This window comes from Microcaecilia unicolor, chromosome 4, assembly GCF_901765095.1.
Source record: "Microcaecilia unicolor chromosome 4, aMicUni1.1, whole genome shotgun sequence".
Lineage (NCBI taxonomy): Eukaryota > Metazoa > Chordata > Amphibia > Gymnophiona > Siphonopidae > Microcaecilia > Microcaecilia unicolor.
In genome coordinates, this window is record NC_044034.1 from 261,978,547 (window position 1) to 261,996,140 (window position 17,594).

Here is a 17,594-nt window from a genome sequence, read left to right on the forward strand (position 1 = left end):
GTTCTCCGTCCCTCATCACCCAGAACGAGGGGTTGCTTCTACATCCCAACCTCCAGTCTGGCTCTCACAGCCTGGATGTTGAGAGCTTAGAAGTTGCCTCCTTAGGTCTTTCGGAGGGTGTCTCTGGAGTCTTGCTTCCAGGAAAGATGCCACGAAAAAGTGTTATTTCAAATGGAGGAGGTTTGCCGTCTGGTGTGACAGCAAGGCCCTAGATCCTTTTTCTTGTCCTACACGGACCCTGCTTGAATACCTTCTACACATCAGAGTCTGGTCTCAAGATCAACTCCGTAAGGTTTCACCTTAGTGCGATCAGTGCTTACCATTAACGTGTAGAAGGTCAGCCTATCTCTGGTCAGCCTTTAGTAGTTCGTTTCATGAGAGGTTTGCTTTTGTCAAAGCCCCCTTTCAAACCTCCACCAGTATCATGGGATCTCAACGTCGCTCTCACCCAGCTGATGAAAGCTCCTTTTGAGCCACTGAATTCGTGCCATCTGAAGTACTTGACCTGGAAGGTCATTTTCTTGGTGGTTGTTACTTCAGCTCGTAGGGTCAGTGAGCTTCAGGCCTTGGTAGTACATGCACCTTTTATCAAGTTTCATCATAACAGAGTAGTCCTCCGCATTCACCCTAGGTTCTTGCTGAAGGTGGTGGTCGAGTTCCATCTGAACCAGTCAGTTGTCTTGCCAACATTTTTTCCCCATCCTCATACCCGCCCTGGTGAAGACAAGTTGCACGCCTTGGACTGTAAGAGAGCATTGGCCTTTTACGTGGAGCGGACAAGCCCCTTCAGACAGTCTGCCCAGTTGTTTGTTTCTTTTGATCCCAGCAGGAGGGGAGTCGCCATCGGAAAATGCACAATCTCTAATTGGCTAGCAGATTGCATATCCTTTACTTATGCCCAAGCTGGGCTGACTCTAGAGGGCCATGTCACGGCTTATAATGTCAGAGCCATGGCTGCGTCAGTGGCTCACTTGAAGTCAACTTCTATTGAAGAGATTTGCAAGGCTGCAATGTGGTCATCAGTCCACACATTCACATCCCACTACTGCCTTCAGCAGGATACCCGACGCGACAGTTGGTTTGGGCAGTCGGTGCTGCAGAATCTTTCCGGAGTTTAGAATCCAACTCCACGCTCATAGGCCCATTTTTGTTCTGTTCCAGGCCGCACTCTCACTTAGTTGTGTTTCTTTTCAGGTCAATCTCTGTTATGTCCTCGCCGTTGCGAGGCCCAATTGGTCAATGTTCATTGTTTTGAGTGAGCCTGGGGGCTAGGGATACCCCATTGGTGAGAATTATCGGCTTCTTGTCCTCGGAGAAAATGACGATACATACCTGTAGCAGTTATTCTCCGAGGACAGCAGGCTGATTATTCTCACATACCCGCCCTCCTCCCCTTGGAGTTCTTGTTTCTGGTTTGCTATTTTATTAAACTGAGGGACTCACGCTCGCGTCGTGGGCGGGAAGCCGTTCGTTCATGCGCGGTGCGCTCAGTCCGCATGACGGGGCATTCCAGAGACTTCTAGTTTGCTCTCAAGTTTTTCCGGTCTCCTGGGCCTTCACGGACGACAACCCATTGGTGAGAATAATCAGCCTGCTGTTCTCGGAGAATACCCTGCTACAGGTATGTATCTTCATTCAATGATGCCTGTTTATATGCCTATCTACACCTATTGAATGACCCACTGTATTGATGAATGAATGTATGTGCAAACACTGCACGTTTACCTGTAAATAAGGAAAAGCCTGAAGGAGCTCCAGACCAAAAGGTGTACTGAGCTACTGGCTATCAAAATGACCTAACATGGTCAGTAGGATCTGTTCCTTATTGGCTCAAAAACCATCTTATTGGACAGCGGTGTGTAGCTGGAATGCTGTCATTTTTCCTCTGGTTACATGGACCCTGAAGCAGCATAGCCCGTTTTAGTTGGAGCGAAATGCTGGCCACCATTGGTCCGGGGCTGTCCATATAGAGATTGATTATTGCAGTAACACGATTCAAGACTAAGAACACATCAGCGCGAGCTGTGACTGCAGATAAACAACTGTGCACAAGCTAAGTACAAGTTAAGCACCTGATCTTTAAACTTAAAGCATTTCCATTATGAAATATACATGTGATAATGAAGCATGATTGAGGATGTCAGAGGTTGAAAGTATAGATGATCTGCATCTAGAAGCTTGAAGCAGTATAGTGGTGGTGAAAGTACCAAAAACATAGTAGTTTGATGAGGAACCAGATCCTATTGACCACAAGTTAGATCATTTTGATTGCCGGTAGCTCAGTAGACCTTTTGGTCTGGAGCTCCTTGAGGCTTTTCCTTCTTTACAGGTAAACGTGCAGTGTTTGCACATACATTCATTCATCAATACAGTAGGTCATTCGATAGGTGTAGATAGGTTTTTGAGCTATTGTGATTCCACTTCCACTTTAAGAGTTATATAGAGGAGCCTGTTTATATGTACCATGGCTGGTAAAAGGGGTGTGGGCGGAGGGGTGATGCCATAGTGATCTCGCCCCTAATGTTACCCATAATGAGTACCAGTACCTTTTTTCCTAAAAAAAAACCACTGGGGGCAGGTGTCTGGTAGTGGAGGAGTTTGTGTTGCTCTCACTGAGGGGATGAGCGTGAGAAGGTGCTAAATGGGGGGAGGAGAAAGGAGAGATGCTGGATGGGTAGGGGGCGCAGATTAATAGGCTGCAGTGGGACGCCAGAAATCCTAGCCCCAGCCCTGTCTTTCAAGAACCTGTAAAACATTCTTTTGTGTACTTAAAATTGAGGGAAATTCAATAATCTTAAAATTCAAGCTTTTAACGTGATTCTCAAAATTCTTGACCCTCCAATATAACACTATCCTTATATTGTAACAATAAAGTTTGAGTAGCGTTCATCTGTTGTACCTGAAGATCTAGAGTTTCTACCTTCGCAGACATCTCTGTACTCACCTTCGCAGACAATGCCACTAATATTTCCTCCAGTCATTTATTTGTTTAATATATTGCCTGTAACTGAAACGTATATTGAGGCAGTTCACAAATTTATAAAATAATCATCATAAAAGGAAAGGAGTTCCATAAATTGACAGGATGGCACAGCCACACCAGAGAAAAAAAAACAAGCTGAAGACCAGCCTTACACCATTCTCTCAAGTCTTCATATGTACACACAGTTCAATATACATCTATCTTTGCTCAAAGGCCAATCCCACATATCACAAAAGCCAAGAATAGGTTGTCGGTCATCAATGCCAGCTGAAAGTACTAAATCTTTAAGGATGTTCGAAAAAGAGGATAAGGTTTTTCCAGACGGAGGTGTTGGGAGTGAGTTCCACAAAGCAGGGGTGAGGAAATAGAAAGCAGTGGATATGGTTGACTTCCACCTTGATTTGGACGGTTGTAGCAAGACTAGTTTATCAGTGAGGAAGCGGAGGGTACATGTGGGGGTGTTTGGGGTGATCAGAGAGCTTAGATACGAAGGTAAAGAAGTATAGAGAAGCTTGTGTGCCAGAGTGAGAACCTTAAATTTGACTCTGTATTCAATTGGGAGCCAGTGTAGGCATTTTAAGAAGTGGCATAGCATGGTCGTAACGCCTTGAATGGTAGATAATGTGTGGCAGTATTTTGATTCTGGAGATATTTAAGATTAGATTTAATGATGCCTGCATAGATGTTACAGTAATCATAATGGGAGGTAATATAAGCAAAAGCAGAGCAGAATGAGTCAAAGTCAACAGTGTTACAGATTGATCGTAAGCGTCTTAGGAAGTAGAAAGCCGTTTTTAGAACCTGCGAGATCTGTGGCGTGAAAGAGAGCAGAGTCAATAATTATTCCCAGATAGTTAAAAGAAGTGATAGTGGCAATTGATCTGTCGGACTTTGGGCAGCTGCATTCAGGAACTTAGACATGGTATACAAGGCGTCCAGGACTTGCTATATTGCTTCCATTGTAACCGAATCCATGACTGGACTCTAACTCTGTCACTGATTTCTCACCCTGAAGTAAGGCCTGAGATGGAATCTTCCCAGGCAGTGCGCCAACGCCTGGCCTGCTCATTCTCTCCAAGGATAGTGTGAAAACCACCAGTCCAGAAGAAGTTCCAGGTGCCGGCTCAGAGCTTGGATATGGAGAAGGGGAAGGGCCCACCTGGCTAAGAGACACCTCGCTCCCAAAGCTCGGGTCTTTTCCCAGCAACCAGTTCGCCCAGTGGAGTAGTAAATCACCACATTTATTTACTATCTGATGTAACTGAGGAAAGACAGCCCTCCTATGAAACTTACGTATTGTAGAGAAAAGGTCAGTGTGGAGAGGAGATCAAATGCATCCTCACACTACAAGTGCCATCTTGGTGTCCAAATGTCTGTTAAGAGAGGATCTTAGTAGACATTTCACCTTTTTTTTTTTTTTACCTATGGGATATTCCCAAAATGCCTCTTTTATATTAGAGAGTCTCAACAGTAGTATTTCTCTTTGAGTTGTTTTATCAGTGCTTTTGGAATTTCTTTTACTCAAAATGTTTTGATACAGTATAAAAAAAACAGGCTTTTTGGATTTAATACAATTACAGTAAGTGCGTTGGAGATTTTGTATGCATTGAATATCTCGATTTGGATTCCATTTCAGGACTGTCATAATTTTCAGTGTAGCAAACATATTTTATAGTGGTACTGTCACAAGCTGTAATCTACCAGAGCCCACTAATCCACTTATTCCTGGGTGGTTTTATTCTTTGTTTCAACGTTTTTATTGATGATGAAATAAATATGGTATACCATAAAATATAAAACTTCAACAATACAGTGGAACTTCACATATAGGTATTGAACAGAGACATCATCGTTTTTTGTATACTTCCCCTCTCCCCTCCTTCCCCCCTTACTTCTGTGTATGCCAAACAATATTGGGGATAGTGGGTATAAACATTCAGACCATGTGTACTACCAAGGTAACTCACAATAGATTGAGGAGCAAACTTCGCCCCCATGGACTAAGCCCTTGTATATATCGGCCCCATATTGACATGAACTGTTTTTTCCTGTTCGGGGTTCCCTTCGCCTCTCTGGCTTCCAAAGTGGCTAACTCATGTATCTGGTTCCTCCAGTGCCAATACACCGGTGGATCCGGGTCTATCCACTTCTGTAGGATAGTCTTGAATGCCACTAAACATACCCTGCGACACCAAACTCTATTTCCTTTCACCTGGGTCGCAAAGACTGCCTGTGTATCTGACATAATGATCCCAGGTTCCACCTACTGAGACCTGTGTTATTTTAGTTAGATAACTCTGGATTTGTCTCCAAAAGGCACGTACCCTTGGGCAGCCCCAAAAAGCATGGTATAAGTTGTGAGGTGCATGATTGCCTTTTACGCATTTAGTATCATTTGTGGTCCTCATATATTGACATGAACTGTTTTTTCCTGTTCGGGGTTCCCTTCGCCTCTCTGGCTTCCAAAGTGGCTAACTCATGTATCTGGTTCCTCCAGTGCCAATACACCGGTGGATCCAGGTCTATCCACTTCTGTAGGATAGTCTTGAATGCCACTAAACATACCCTGCGACACCAAACTCTTATTTCCTTTCACCTGGGTCGCAAAGACTGCCTGTGTATCTAAGACATAATGATCCCAGGTTCCACCTACTGAGACCTGTGTTATTTTAGTTAGATAACTCTGGATTTGTCTCCAAAAGGCACGTACCCTTGGGCAGCCCCAAAAAGCATGGTATAAGTTGTGAGGTGCATGATTGCCTTTTACGCATTTAGTATCATTTGTGGTCCTCATATGTCCCCATTGTTGCCCTGACATATATGCCCACATAACCACCCTATATCCACATTCTCTTAATCTCTCATGTATGGTGAGTGACGGAATGCCTCCCAGTGTTGCCCTGATGTCCCATCCTCTTAATGACCTCCCTGAGTCTCTTTCCCATTTTTGTATGATATATCCTAAATTATTTTGGGGATAGCGTGACACTAGTGCTCTGTTTAGGGTTGAAACTGTCATTCCTGCTATCTCTAGGTTTTGAAAAAATGTGTTTACCAGATGTCTAAGTTTCAGTCTTAAGGCAGGCTGGTTTAGATGTAGAACGTAATGCTTAACCTGAGCATAGGCAAAGCTGTCTCCCCAAGTATTCCCTATCTTATTGTGGTTTTATTCTTTGTGGAAGTGGTGGTGAAATATCATGATGTTTATTGGCAGAGAGGTATCCTTTAATTGCTGCAAGCTTCTCTTTGATCTGATTCAATCCCTTTTTATTGCAAAGAGTTGGAGACAGGGCAGGCTCTAAGCTAGAGGTGTGCACGAGGACAAAATCTGGCCCCTATCCCCACATGCCCAGTCAATTCTTTTCCCTCTCAACCCCATCCTCATATTGATGCTGTCCCCATCCTCATACTACATTTAAAAAATCTTGTAAATTCAAGTAAAACATAAAATGTATCCTATAAGTTGTTAAAATTGAAATCATAGGCATAACTTTGTTAAATATGCAAGATTTTTCAGTTTTTTTTAGGTGTTCTGTTTCAAGTTTCTGAGTCAAGATGTGCACGTTAGACTTAATCTGGTCCCTATACCCCTCATATTAATGACTGTTTTGTCACCAGCACCATGGCTTCCTGCAGTGAGTAGTTCCTGGGGAATTCAGTAAAATTAACTGCTCATAGTCTTTGAACAGGGTCTTAGTGTAGAGATCTTTACCCTACAATACTCCCATGCTGAGACTAAAGATTTCCAGCATATTCTGGCAGGATTCTGAACTGTAGGGCCAATCAGAGCCCAAATCATTGACTTTGAAATTATCTGGCCAATGGCACTGCAGGTTACTTCCCTCAGGGCTTCTGTTCCTGTGGAAGATAAACTGAAAGGAAAACAACTGTAGCCTTAAAGCATAAAACAGGCCCCACCTGCTGGCCAATTAAGGGAAATACATGTCATAAAATAAAAAGTAATACAGATCACAGTCATAAGTCCCCTGTTTTGCCACAGAGAGTTGTAGGGTAAATGTGTATAGTTTCCTCATTTGATACCCTTACTTGTGAGAATGTACTATCTACTTTCTTTTTACATAGCTGGAGTTTCTTTTCCACACTTCAATTTTATGTAAATCATCAAAGATTTTGTTTTCAGATTTGACAGTATAGCAAATGGAAATAACATAAGAATAGATTACTGGGTGAGACCAATGGTCCATCTAGCCCAGTATCCTTCTTCCAAAAGTGGCCAATCCAGGTCAAAAGTACCTGGCAGAAACCCAATTAATAGCAACATTCCATGCTACCAATCTTAAGGCAAGCTGTGGCTTCCCCCATGTCTATCTCAATAACAGCCTATGGACTTTTCCTCTAAGATCGTGTCCAAACCTTTTTTAAATGATGAACAATAAGTTTCATATCAGTAAGAAGAAAATTTAAGGGCAAGGCCCTGGGTGTAGTTATGAGATTTATTCTTAGTGGGCCCATGGATAAACATCTTAGAGCTCTTTTAAAAGATGGAGAATGGCCCTATGGAACTTATCAAAACAAAACCAAGACCTGCCTATAACAACTCAAAACCAAAGGAGGAAATAGCTGCAAAATATGAAAAGCACATCACTATGAAGGTGCCTCAGTGCTAAACACTCCCACAAAGAACTGAAAACTTCTAACCAGGGGCTATAGACAAAACCATCATAAGCAATCTTCAAATAGTCCTGCTGTGGAGAAAAAAGCCATGACGCAACAGTGAAATGAGGGGCCCTTTGTCAGGTAGCCTGCAGCACTTCAGGAACTTTTGGGAAGTTATGACTGATGAATCACCCCTGGGACAATAAGATAAGTGATGTTTTTACACTTTGGAAGGTGTGCTACTGCACTATTCCTGGAGTTGCTAGCTATTTTGTTGTTGCCTTTTTGCTTTTTGGACTATTTACTTGAAACCTGGACCGAGGGCAGGAAACTATTGCTAAGTTTTTAGTGCAGGGTTGTTTTTTTTTTTTTAAATGCCTCATGGCTTTTTTTCTCCACAGCAGGGCTATTTGAAGGTTGCCTATGGTTATTTTGTCTGTAGCCCCTGGTTAGGAACTTTGTGGGGGTGTTTAGCACTGAGGCACCTTCATAGTGATGTGCATTTCATATTTTGTAACCATTTCCTCGTTTGGCTTTGCGTTGTTATAGGCAGGTCTTGTTTTGGTGATTTAAATCTGCTTCCTCTGTTATATTTTGATCCTGTGGAACTTATAAAAGAAATACAGTACTTTCAAAAAAGTATTAGTTGTTGTTGCTGATTCTGTTGCTATTTCAAAGTTGTACTTGGGTCCCTTCTAAATTGCTCTTGTTACCCTTGATATACTATAATTATCTTATATCAAACTAAACTATGATTTTTTTTCATGAGTTATTTATTTATTTGTTGTTTTTAGTGATTATATATGTACATTTTGAGTTCCACAAGAATTCTAGAAGTGAAATAGAAATTGTTTAAATAAATAAGCAAACAGCTTTTCTAGTGTCCTCTTAGGCGGATATTTCTTCTATAGCCACTCTTCTTACATTTGTTAGAGGTGGATAAGTTTACTGCTTTAAAATGGGATTTTTTTCCAGGCAAAAATTTGGTTTTGTGATCATGAGGTGAAACTGTTCTCAAGGGTAATTGAAGTCCAGAGAAGGCAGTTCCTTCAGTTGAAGCATAAAATGTTGCCGCTGGGGGCTACTTTTTTCCTTAGCTAATCAAGTATTTATATGGGAACTGATTTGTATATAAGATACGTCATCTTTGACTGCTTACAGGTGGAGAATTTCCTGAAAAATTAAATGATGGTGGTACAGATTTTTCTTTGTTTTCTTTTTCGTGCGACATTGTTCAGGATGTGTAATACGTTTTGGGGCTTCTAAATTCTTTGCTTATAATTACTTATTTGGTCTTTTCTCTCCATCATAGTGGGGCTACAGGTATTAAGTGTTTTGTTATGGTACTAGTATTTGTTTTTGATTTTCTTGGATTTACTTTTTAATATAATTATATTTAGAAATTAAAAAAAGAGAGAAACACTTAGCTGGCTATAGGAAATGTTTAAGCTGCTATTTCTGCCTGAGGAGGTGTTATCAAATATTGACTGGAAAGGTGTCCAAATGTTTGCACCTGCAGGGGTGAATGTTGTCATATTTTGAATCTGTAAAAAAAAAATGCAGGAAGTACAGTATTTTTCGGACTATAAGACGCACCGGACCATAAGACGCACCTCGATTTTAGAGGAGGGAAATAGAAAAAAAAAATTTTTCCTTTTTCCCTCCTCTAAAACCTAGGTGCTCCGGTGCGTCTTGTCCGAGTTCGGGATCGCCCTCCCCTACTTACGTGACGCGATGTTCCCTGGTGGTCTAGTGACGTCGGGGCAGGAAAGAGCCCCCTCTTTCCTGCCCAGCGCGCTGCTCTCCGTCCTCCTGACTGCTTCCTGACGGTCTCGGCGAGATTCAAAATGTCTTGAATCTCGCCGAGACCGTCAGGAAGCAGTCAGGAGGACGGAGAGCAGCGCGCTGGGCAGGAAAGAGGGGGCTCTTTCCTGCCCCGACGTCACTAGACCACCAGGGAACATCGCGTCACGTAAGTAGGGGAGGGCGATCCCGAACTCGCTACCTTCGGACTATAAGACGCACCCCCCATTTTCCTCCCAAATTTTGGAGGAAAAAAGTGCGTCTTATAGTCCGAAAAATACGGTAATTTATACATTAATTCACATCTTTATGCAGTTTTTAACTTGGTACCATGTAGAATTTGTCAGCTTCTGCTCACTTAGAGAATTTTCAAAACATGCATTTGATCAGGGGTGCCTAAAATTTTGCATATCTGTGTGTACATTGGGGGGGGGGGGGGGGGGAGTATGTATATATAAACTATATATGATGTTTAATACTGTGTGTAGATATGTATACATTTTAAATCTCTTTTCAGGAGGAAAACGTTTCTAGCTCCACTGATAAAGTTGGCACCAGTAATGTTGAAACATTATTCTGTAAATCAGAAGAACCAGATTCTACAAGTTATTCCACAGAGGAGCCACAAATTGCTTCAAAGACTGATGATAAACCTGTAGATTTGTCAACTAAATCAGAGCATTGTGATCCAGATTCCACAAGCCAAGGTAAATTTTTGTTTTACATTAAAGCAGTTGTACAGCAGCTTATTCATTTGCATACTCAATTTTTAGAAGCTGTGTGGATTGTGCTATATCTTGTTCAGTTTCTAATTTTGAATATAGTATGAATGTCAAAAGGTTTGTGAAAAGTTAGCTGAAAGTCTCTTTATCCTGTACTCAGGTATAAATAAAACATGTTCAAATAGTGTAAATTAGCATACCCTTCTGTACATACATGGTGCAGTTATTTAGTACCATTTCTTCACCTATCTCTCTTGTGGGGCCTATACCTTCATCATTTCTCCAATGGCTATTTCTTCTGCTTAGTTACAAATGTAGTCATTTGGAGGGGGAAGGAGGTAACTCTATAATATAGGCACTAGTATTTATGCAGTGATGCACACTTCACTGGCTTCCGATCAGGTACCGCATACAGTTCAAGCTTCTCCTACTTACCTACAAATGCACTCAATCTGCACCCCTCATTACCTCTCTACCCTCATCTCCCCTTACGCTCCTACCCGTAACCTCCGCTCACAGGACAAATCCCTCCTCTCAGTACCCTTCTCCACCACTGCCAACTCCAGGCTCCGCCCTTTCTGCCTCGCCTCACCCTATGCTTGGAATAAACTCCCTGAGCCCATACGCCAAGCCCCCTCCCTGCCAATCTTCAAATCCTTGCTCAAAGCCCACCTCTTCAATGTCGCCTTCGGCACCTAACCATTATACTTCTATTCAGGAAATCTAGACTGCCCCAATTTGATTGACTGCACTTTTTGTCCTTTAGATTGTAAGCTCCTTTGAGCAGGGACTGTCCTCTGTGTTAAATTGTACAGCGCTGCGTATCCCTGGTAGCGCTTTAGAAATGTTAAGTAGTAGTAGTAATAGTAGTAGAGGGGGAAGGAGGTAATTCTGTAATATAGGCACTAGTATTTATGCACTGATGCACATAAATAGAATAATGGTATTTATGCATGTATGTGTGCAACTGCCAAAATTCCATTTCATATCATCAAGCAGATCAATCCACAGACTGGTAGGTTGTGTCCATCTACCAGCAGGTGGAGATAGAGAGCAATCTTTTGCCTCCCTATATGTGGTCATGTGCTGCCGGAACATCCCCAGTATGTTCTCTATCTCAGCAGGTGTGTGGTCACACGCAGCAGTTCTGGCTTGGTCTCCACGCCTATTTACTTAGGCTTTGTTGAGTACCTGGGGTTGAGGGATCTTTTGAGCGAGTGCAAACCTGGTGGTGCCAGGTCCCTCCTTTTCTCCCCTCTCCCGCTGGCTCCGTAAAAAAAAAAAAAAAAAAAAAAAAAAAGCAAATCTTGAAGCAGAAACGCTTTTACTTGCAGCTGATCACTGGGACACCAATTCGTTGCAGCTTGGAGCAGAAAGCAGGTAATTTTACCTTTTTGTTAGCGGGCAGGGGGTTCCCCATCGATTCCCTCGTGGATCATGGCGTCGAACAGCAAGGGCGCGAAAAAGCGCTCTCCGGATCAAGATTGCGTGGCTAGCGGGGAGTTGCGGGGATCGGAGGCGGAGACACCATTTTTGGGTGCTTTTCCGGACTTTGTTAGCCGGGGTTTCCTCTGCTGGGGCATCGTCGGCCTTTCCCACTCTAGGCGCCCATCCCCCGTTGTCTGCCCTTCCGACGTTGGCTGACCATGCAGCTCGGACGGCTCCAGGAGTGGCCGCCCTTGAGTTGGGCGGCAGTAAAATAAAGGCGGCAAAATTTAAGCACCATGCTTCCCGCGCACCTCCTTCGCGGAGTGATGCGCCGGACACCATTTTGTCTGCGCAGCATGCCTCTCCCCCGCTCTATGGAGTGGAGGTTGAGAGTTCCTCCAGGGCTGTGGCCCAGGCTGCGGAGGTACACAAACAGGGGGGTTTCTCCCCTGAGTTTGTTTTGTTGCTGCATCAGGCCTTTCAGTTGCAAAACGCTGTTCCTGCTCCCCTGTCAGTCATGGGTGAGGAGGCTTCCCTGATCAAACGCCCTCTGGTGGATCTTCAGCTTTTGGGGGACTCTGTTTCCTCTGATGTAGATGAGGGCAGCGTTTCTGAGTTCTCCCAAAGGTCCTTTGGGGATTCTTTGGAGGAGACTGATTCTCGCCCTGAGGGGGGAGATGACCCCTCTGCAGCACGGCTTTTTCGCTCAGAGGACTTGCCAAACCTGTTAGTTCAGGCTTTGAGCATCTTAGGCATTTCCTTTCTGGAGAAAGGCCCTCCCTCAGCCTCGGTGGATTCCGCTATTATGTTGGGAACCAAGCGCCCCCCCAGGACCTTCCACATCCATGAAGCCATGCAAATTTTAATTTCGGCTCAATGGGATTCTCCGGAGGCGAGCCTCAAAGAAGCCAGGGCCATGACTCGACTGTACCCTCTGCCAGAGGGTGAACAGGAGGCCTTGCGTTGGCCGGCAGTAGATTTTCTAATCACTGCTGTGACAAAAAAGACGGCTTTGCCGGTGGAAGGTGGCTGTGAACTGAAGGACTCGCAGGACAGGAAATTGGAGGTGGCCTTAAAGTTAGCCTTTGAGGCGACCGCCTTGAGTCTGCAGGCCTCGGTTTGCAGCTCCTATGTGGCCAGGGCATGCCTGATGGTATACAAAGTGAAAGCTACAGCCTGAATTATTAGTGTTATATTAGTATAACAGAGAAAAAGCCCTCAGAAACCGCTGGCAAAAAGTGTCTGCGGTTTAGTGCAAGGTTATATATGGTTCAATTTATAACTCATGCAGCGTTTCTATCATTGGGCAAAAAAACTCTGTAACCTCAGGGCTATAAATTTACAAGCCTCAACTTTAACTGATAGCAAAAATTAATCAGGTTACAGAGTTTTTTTGCCCAATGATAGAAACGCTGCATGAGTTATAAATTGAACCATATATAACCTTGCACTAAACCGCAGACACTTTTTGCCAGCGGTTTCTGAGGGCTTTTTCTCTGTTATACCAATATAACACTAATAATTCAGGCTGTAGCTTTCACTTTGTATTGCATTATACGCTTTTGCTACAGCACACTGCACTTTGTTTTGGCTGTTACTTTATTCATGCCTGATGGTATTGCAGCGGGCCTCCCCCTCGGATCCTTCCTTGAGGGCGGATTGGCCGGTCCTGGAATCAGGCTTGGCTTACTTGGCAGACTTGCTGTATGATGTCTTGAGCCTCAGCTAAAGGTATGTCTCAGACAGTCTCTGCCCGTCGGTGGCTATGGCTTAAGCATTGGACAGCTGACCATGCCTCCAAGTCTCGCATAGCCAAGTTGCCTTTTAAGGGTAAGCTGCTCTTCGGGGACGAGCTGGAAAAGATCGTGACGGATCTCGGCAGTTCTAAAGGCAAGAGGTCGCCGGCGGTCAAGGCACAGGCCAGCAGTGCTCGCCCTGGTTCCTCTAACGGCCGTTTTCAAGAAGCCCGTCGATATCGCCCGGGCAAGTCAGGCTCCTCCTCCTCCTCCTTCAAGCAGAGATTCTCCCCGAAGCAGCATTCCTTTCGCAGAGACCACCGCTCAGGAGGTTCTTCCTCCGGTCCGCCCCCAGGGTCTCGTACCCAATGACGGGGCCCTGGTCCATGGCCCAGAGCAGATAGGAGGACGGCTGTCCTCGTTTCTGGCGCATGGACCAGGGTAACTTCAGACACTCGGGTTCTGGAAGTCATCAGAGATGGCTACAAGTTGAAGTTCTGCTGGCCCCTGAGAGACGGGTTCGTGAACTCTCCCTGCAAGTCTCCCCTCAAAGTGGCAGCAGTTCGGCAGACTCTGGACAACTTGCTCCGCCTTGGGGCGGTAGTCCCAGTGCCTGTAGAGCAGCGTGGCACGGGACGTTACTCTATTTACTTTGTGGTGCCAAAGAAAGGAGGCTCTTCTCGGCCTATTCTCGATCTCAAGGGAGTCAATCGGGCCTTGCGAATACGGCATTTCCGTATGGAGACTCTCCGCTCCGTGATCGCTGTGGTACAAGGAGGAGAGTTCCTGACATCCTTGGACATCAAGGAAGCTTATTTGCACATTCCCATCTGGCCGCCTCATCAGCGCTTCCTGCGCTTTGCAGTGCTGGGCCGGCACTTCCAGTTCAGAGCCCTCTCGTTTGGGTTGGCTACGGCCCCGCGGACCTTCTTCAAAGTGATGGTGGTCATTGCGGCTCATCTCCGCAAGGAAGGCGTGCAAGTCCATCCCTACCTGGACGACTGGCTGATTCGAGCCTCCTCCTTTGCAGAGTGCAGGAGAGTGACAGACAGGGTCATTGCTCTTCTGAGCTCCCTGGGGTGGATCATCAACTGGAAGAAAGGTCAGCTGCGACCGACTCAGTCCCTGGAGTATCTGGGTGTTCGGTTCGACACCCGAGTGGGCAGAGTGTTCTTGCAGGAAAGCCGGAGCCTCAAGCTTCAGGCCCAGGTGGGTCGGTTCCTAGACTCCTCAGCTCCTCGGGCTTGGGATTATGTGCAACTGTTGGGCTCCATGATGGCCACGATGGAGGTAGTACTCTGGGCAAGGGCCCATATGAGACCACTACAGCACTCTCTTCTGCGGCGCTGGACTCCGGTTTCGGAGGATTATGCAGTACGCCTGCCCCTGGACCCGGCAGTGAGAAGGGGTGCTAAGTTGGTGGCTGATGTCAGACAAGTTGTCAGCCGGCATGCCTCTCACGTCCCCGGAGTGGATTGTCGTCACGACGGACACCTGCTTGACAGGCTGGGGAGCCCACTGCCTGGGAAGGACAGCGCAGGGGATATGGTCGCCGGCGGAGGCGAAGTGGTCCATCAACCTCTTGTAACTCCGGGCCATTCGGTTGGCGCTTCAAGCGTTTCTTCAGGTGCTGATAATGAGACCAGTTCGGATCCTGTCAGACAATGGTGGCCTATGTCAATCGCCAGGGAGGTACCAGGAGCGCCCCCCTAGCCAAGGAGGCCATGAAGTTATGCCTGTGGGCAGAGGCTAATTTGGACCAGCTGTCGTCGGCTCACATTGCGGGAGTCTTCAATGTCGAGTCGGACTTTCTCAGTCGCCATACCTTGGACCCCGGAGAGTGGCGACTATCTGCTCGGGTGTTCTTGGAGATCACGAAGCGCTGGGGCATGCCGACCTTGGATCTGATGGACCTCGATCTCTGGGGGTCGATGCGCTTCTACAGCAGTGGCCGGTACAGGCGCTTCTCTACGTGTTCCCACCTTGGCCTATGCTGGGCAGAATCCTCGGCCAGGTGGCAAAGCATCCAGGCCGGGTGGTCCTGGTGGGTCCAGACTAGCCCAGACGTCGTTGGTATGCGGACCTGATCCGGCTTTTAGTAGACAGTCCTCTGCGGCTTCCAGCAGAGCGAGGCCTCTTACATCAGGGTCCCGTGGTGATGGAGGATCCCTCCCCCTTTGGTCTTATGGCCTGGCTCTTGAGCGGAAGAGGCTGAAGAAGAAGGGCTTCTCAGACAAGGTCATCACAACTATGCTGAGGGCACGGAAGCGCTCTACTTCTACTACTTACGTCAGGGTCTGGCGTACCTTTGCCTCGTGGTGCGAGGCAGGCTCCTTGTCACCCTTCTCGGCACCAATTGCTGCAGTGTTGGCGTTCCTGCAAGGTCTGGAGAAAGGCCTGTCCCTCAGTTCTCTTAAGGTCCAGGTAGCGGCTCTAGCTTGCTTCAGGGGTCGCCTGAAGGGGACTTCCCTGGCTGCTCAGCCAGATGTGTGTTTTCTCAAAGGGGTTAATCACCTACGCCCTCCTCTGCACTCGATAGTGCCTACGTGGAATCTCAATCTGGTGCTGCGGGCCTTGCAGAAACCGCCCTTTGAGCCCTTATCGCGGCAGTCTCTGAAGGATTTGACGTTGAAAGCGGTCTTTTTAGTGGCAATCGCTTCAGCCAGGAGGGTGTCTCAGCTTCAGGCGCTCTCATGCAGAGAGCCATTCCTGCAGTTCACGGAGGCAGGAGTGTCTATTCGCCCAGTGCCTTCTTTCCTGCCCAAGATTGTTTCTCGCTTCCATGTGAATCAGCAGCTTTGTCTACCCTCCTTTCATAGGGAGGATTATCCAGAGGAGTATCTTACTCTCAGATGTCTGGATATTAGACGGGTCATCATCAGATACTTGGAAGTGACCAACAATTTCCGGAGGTTGGATCACCTGTTCGTGCTGTTCACGGGCCCCTGTAGGGGTCTGCAGGCATCTAAACCTACCGTGGCACGTTGGGTCAAGGAAACGATAACGGCGGCTTATGTGGTCGCAGGGAAGGTGCTGCCTATCCAGCTGAAGGCTCATTCTACTAGAGCACAGGCGGCTTCGATGGCAGAGTCCAGATCCGTTTCCTTGGAGGAGATTTGCAGATCGGCGACTTCGGCGTCGGCTCATACCTTCTCACGGCATTACTGCTTGGACGTGGCAGCACGGGCCGAGGCCCAGTTTGGAGCTTCAGTGTTGCGTTCTGGGATTTCCATGTCCCGCCCTGGGTGAGTACTGCTTGGATACATCCCACCAGTCTATTGATTGATCTGCTTGATGATATGGAAGGTAAAATTATGTATCATACCTGATAATTTTCTTTCCATTAATCATAGCAGATCAATCCATAGTCCCTCCCAGATATCTGTACTGTTTGTTCTAGTTCAATTATATTTCAGGTTCAAGTTTAGACTTCATTTCCTTTTCAGGAGGACTTCGGGTTCAAGTTCTTCCAATTGGATTTCCCTGGAGTTGGGACGACTTTGTGTTACAGTGAGCTGCTGCTTCCTTTCCCCCCGTTTCGACGGTGGCTGGGTTCATATCTAAATTAAGCCGGTGCTCCCTCCCGCTTCGTGCGGTAGTAGGTTAGCTTTGTATCCCTCCCGCTTCAGCGGTGTTATGGTAAGCCAGCTCCTCCCGCGGTTGCGGTAGCAGGATATGCCAGTTTTCCCCGTGTCGACGGGTGTGGTTCCCCCCCCCCCCCCCCCCCCCCCACTTCAGTGGTGGTTGGCTGGAAGAGTGTCCCTTTGTGGGTGTAATTCTCGATGTTGGTGAATGGAGCTTTGATATCGACTATACTGAGGATGTTCTGGCAGCACATGACCACATATAGGGAGGCAAAAGATTGCTCTCTATCTCCACCTGCTGGTAGATGGACACAACCCACCAGTCTATGGATTGATCTGCTATGATTAATGGAAAGAAAATTATCAGGTATGATACATAATTTTACCTTCTTTAAACGTGTGTAACTTACATAGCACATATTTGCAAGCGAGTTATACACTGGATGGACCATGCTTATCTTTATCTGCTGTCGTTTACTGTATTACACTATGTTGTGTATGTTACATGGGTGGAACTTAGGCGGAACTCATATGCACGTAACTTATAGAATACTATAAGCTGCATGTGTATCTGGAGTAGTTGGGTGCTAACACTTAAAGCAGCTCTATCACTGATGTAAGTGCTTGCACCTAACTTTTAAGCGTATATATACCTAGTTAAGCTAGTAGTCCAAAAAGGAAAGTAGGTGCCTACATCCCTTTATTAAAATAGGCTCCTATC

General features: G+C 46.0%; 1 protein-coding gene across 2 annotated transcripts in view; it reads left to right on the forward strand.

The window, feature by feature from the left end:
* Positions 1 to 17,594, forward strand: part of RGPD4 (RANBP2 like and GRIP domain containing 4) — a 294,599-nt gene that overhangs the window by 218,224 nt on the left and 58,781 nt on the right. For both annotated transcript variants that reach the window (XM_030201471.1, XM_030201472.1), the window contains exon 24: positions 9,921 to 10,110. In XM_030201471.1, the coding sequence (XP_030057331.1) occupies positions 9,921 to 10,110 (190 nt within the window). The remainder of the gene's footprint in view (positions 1 to 9,920; positions 10,111 to 17,594) is intronic.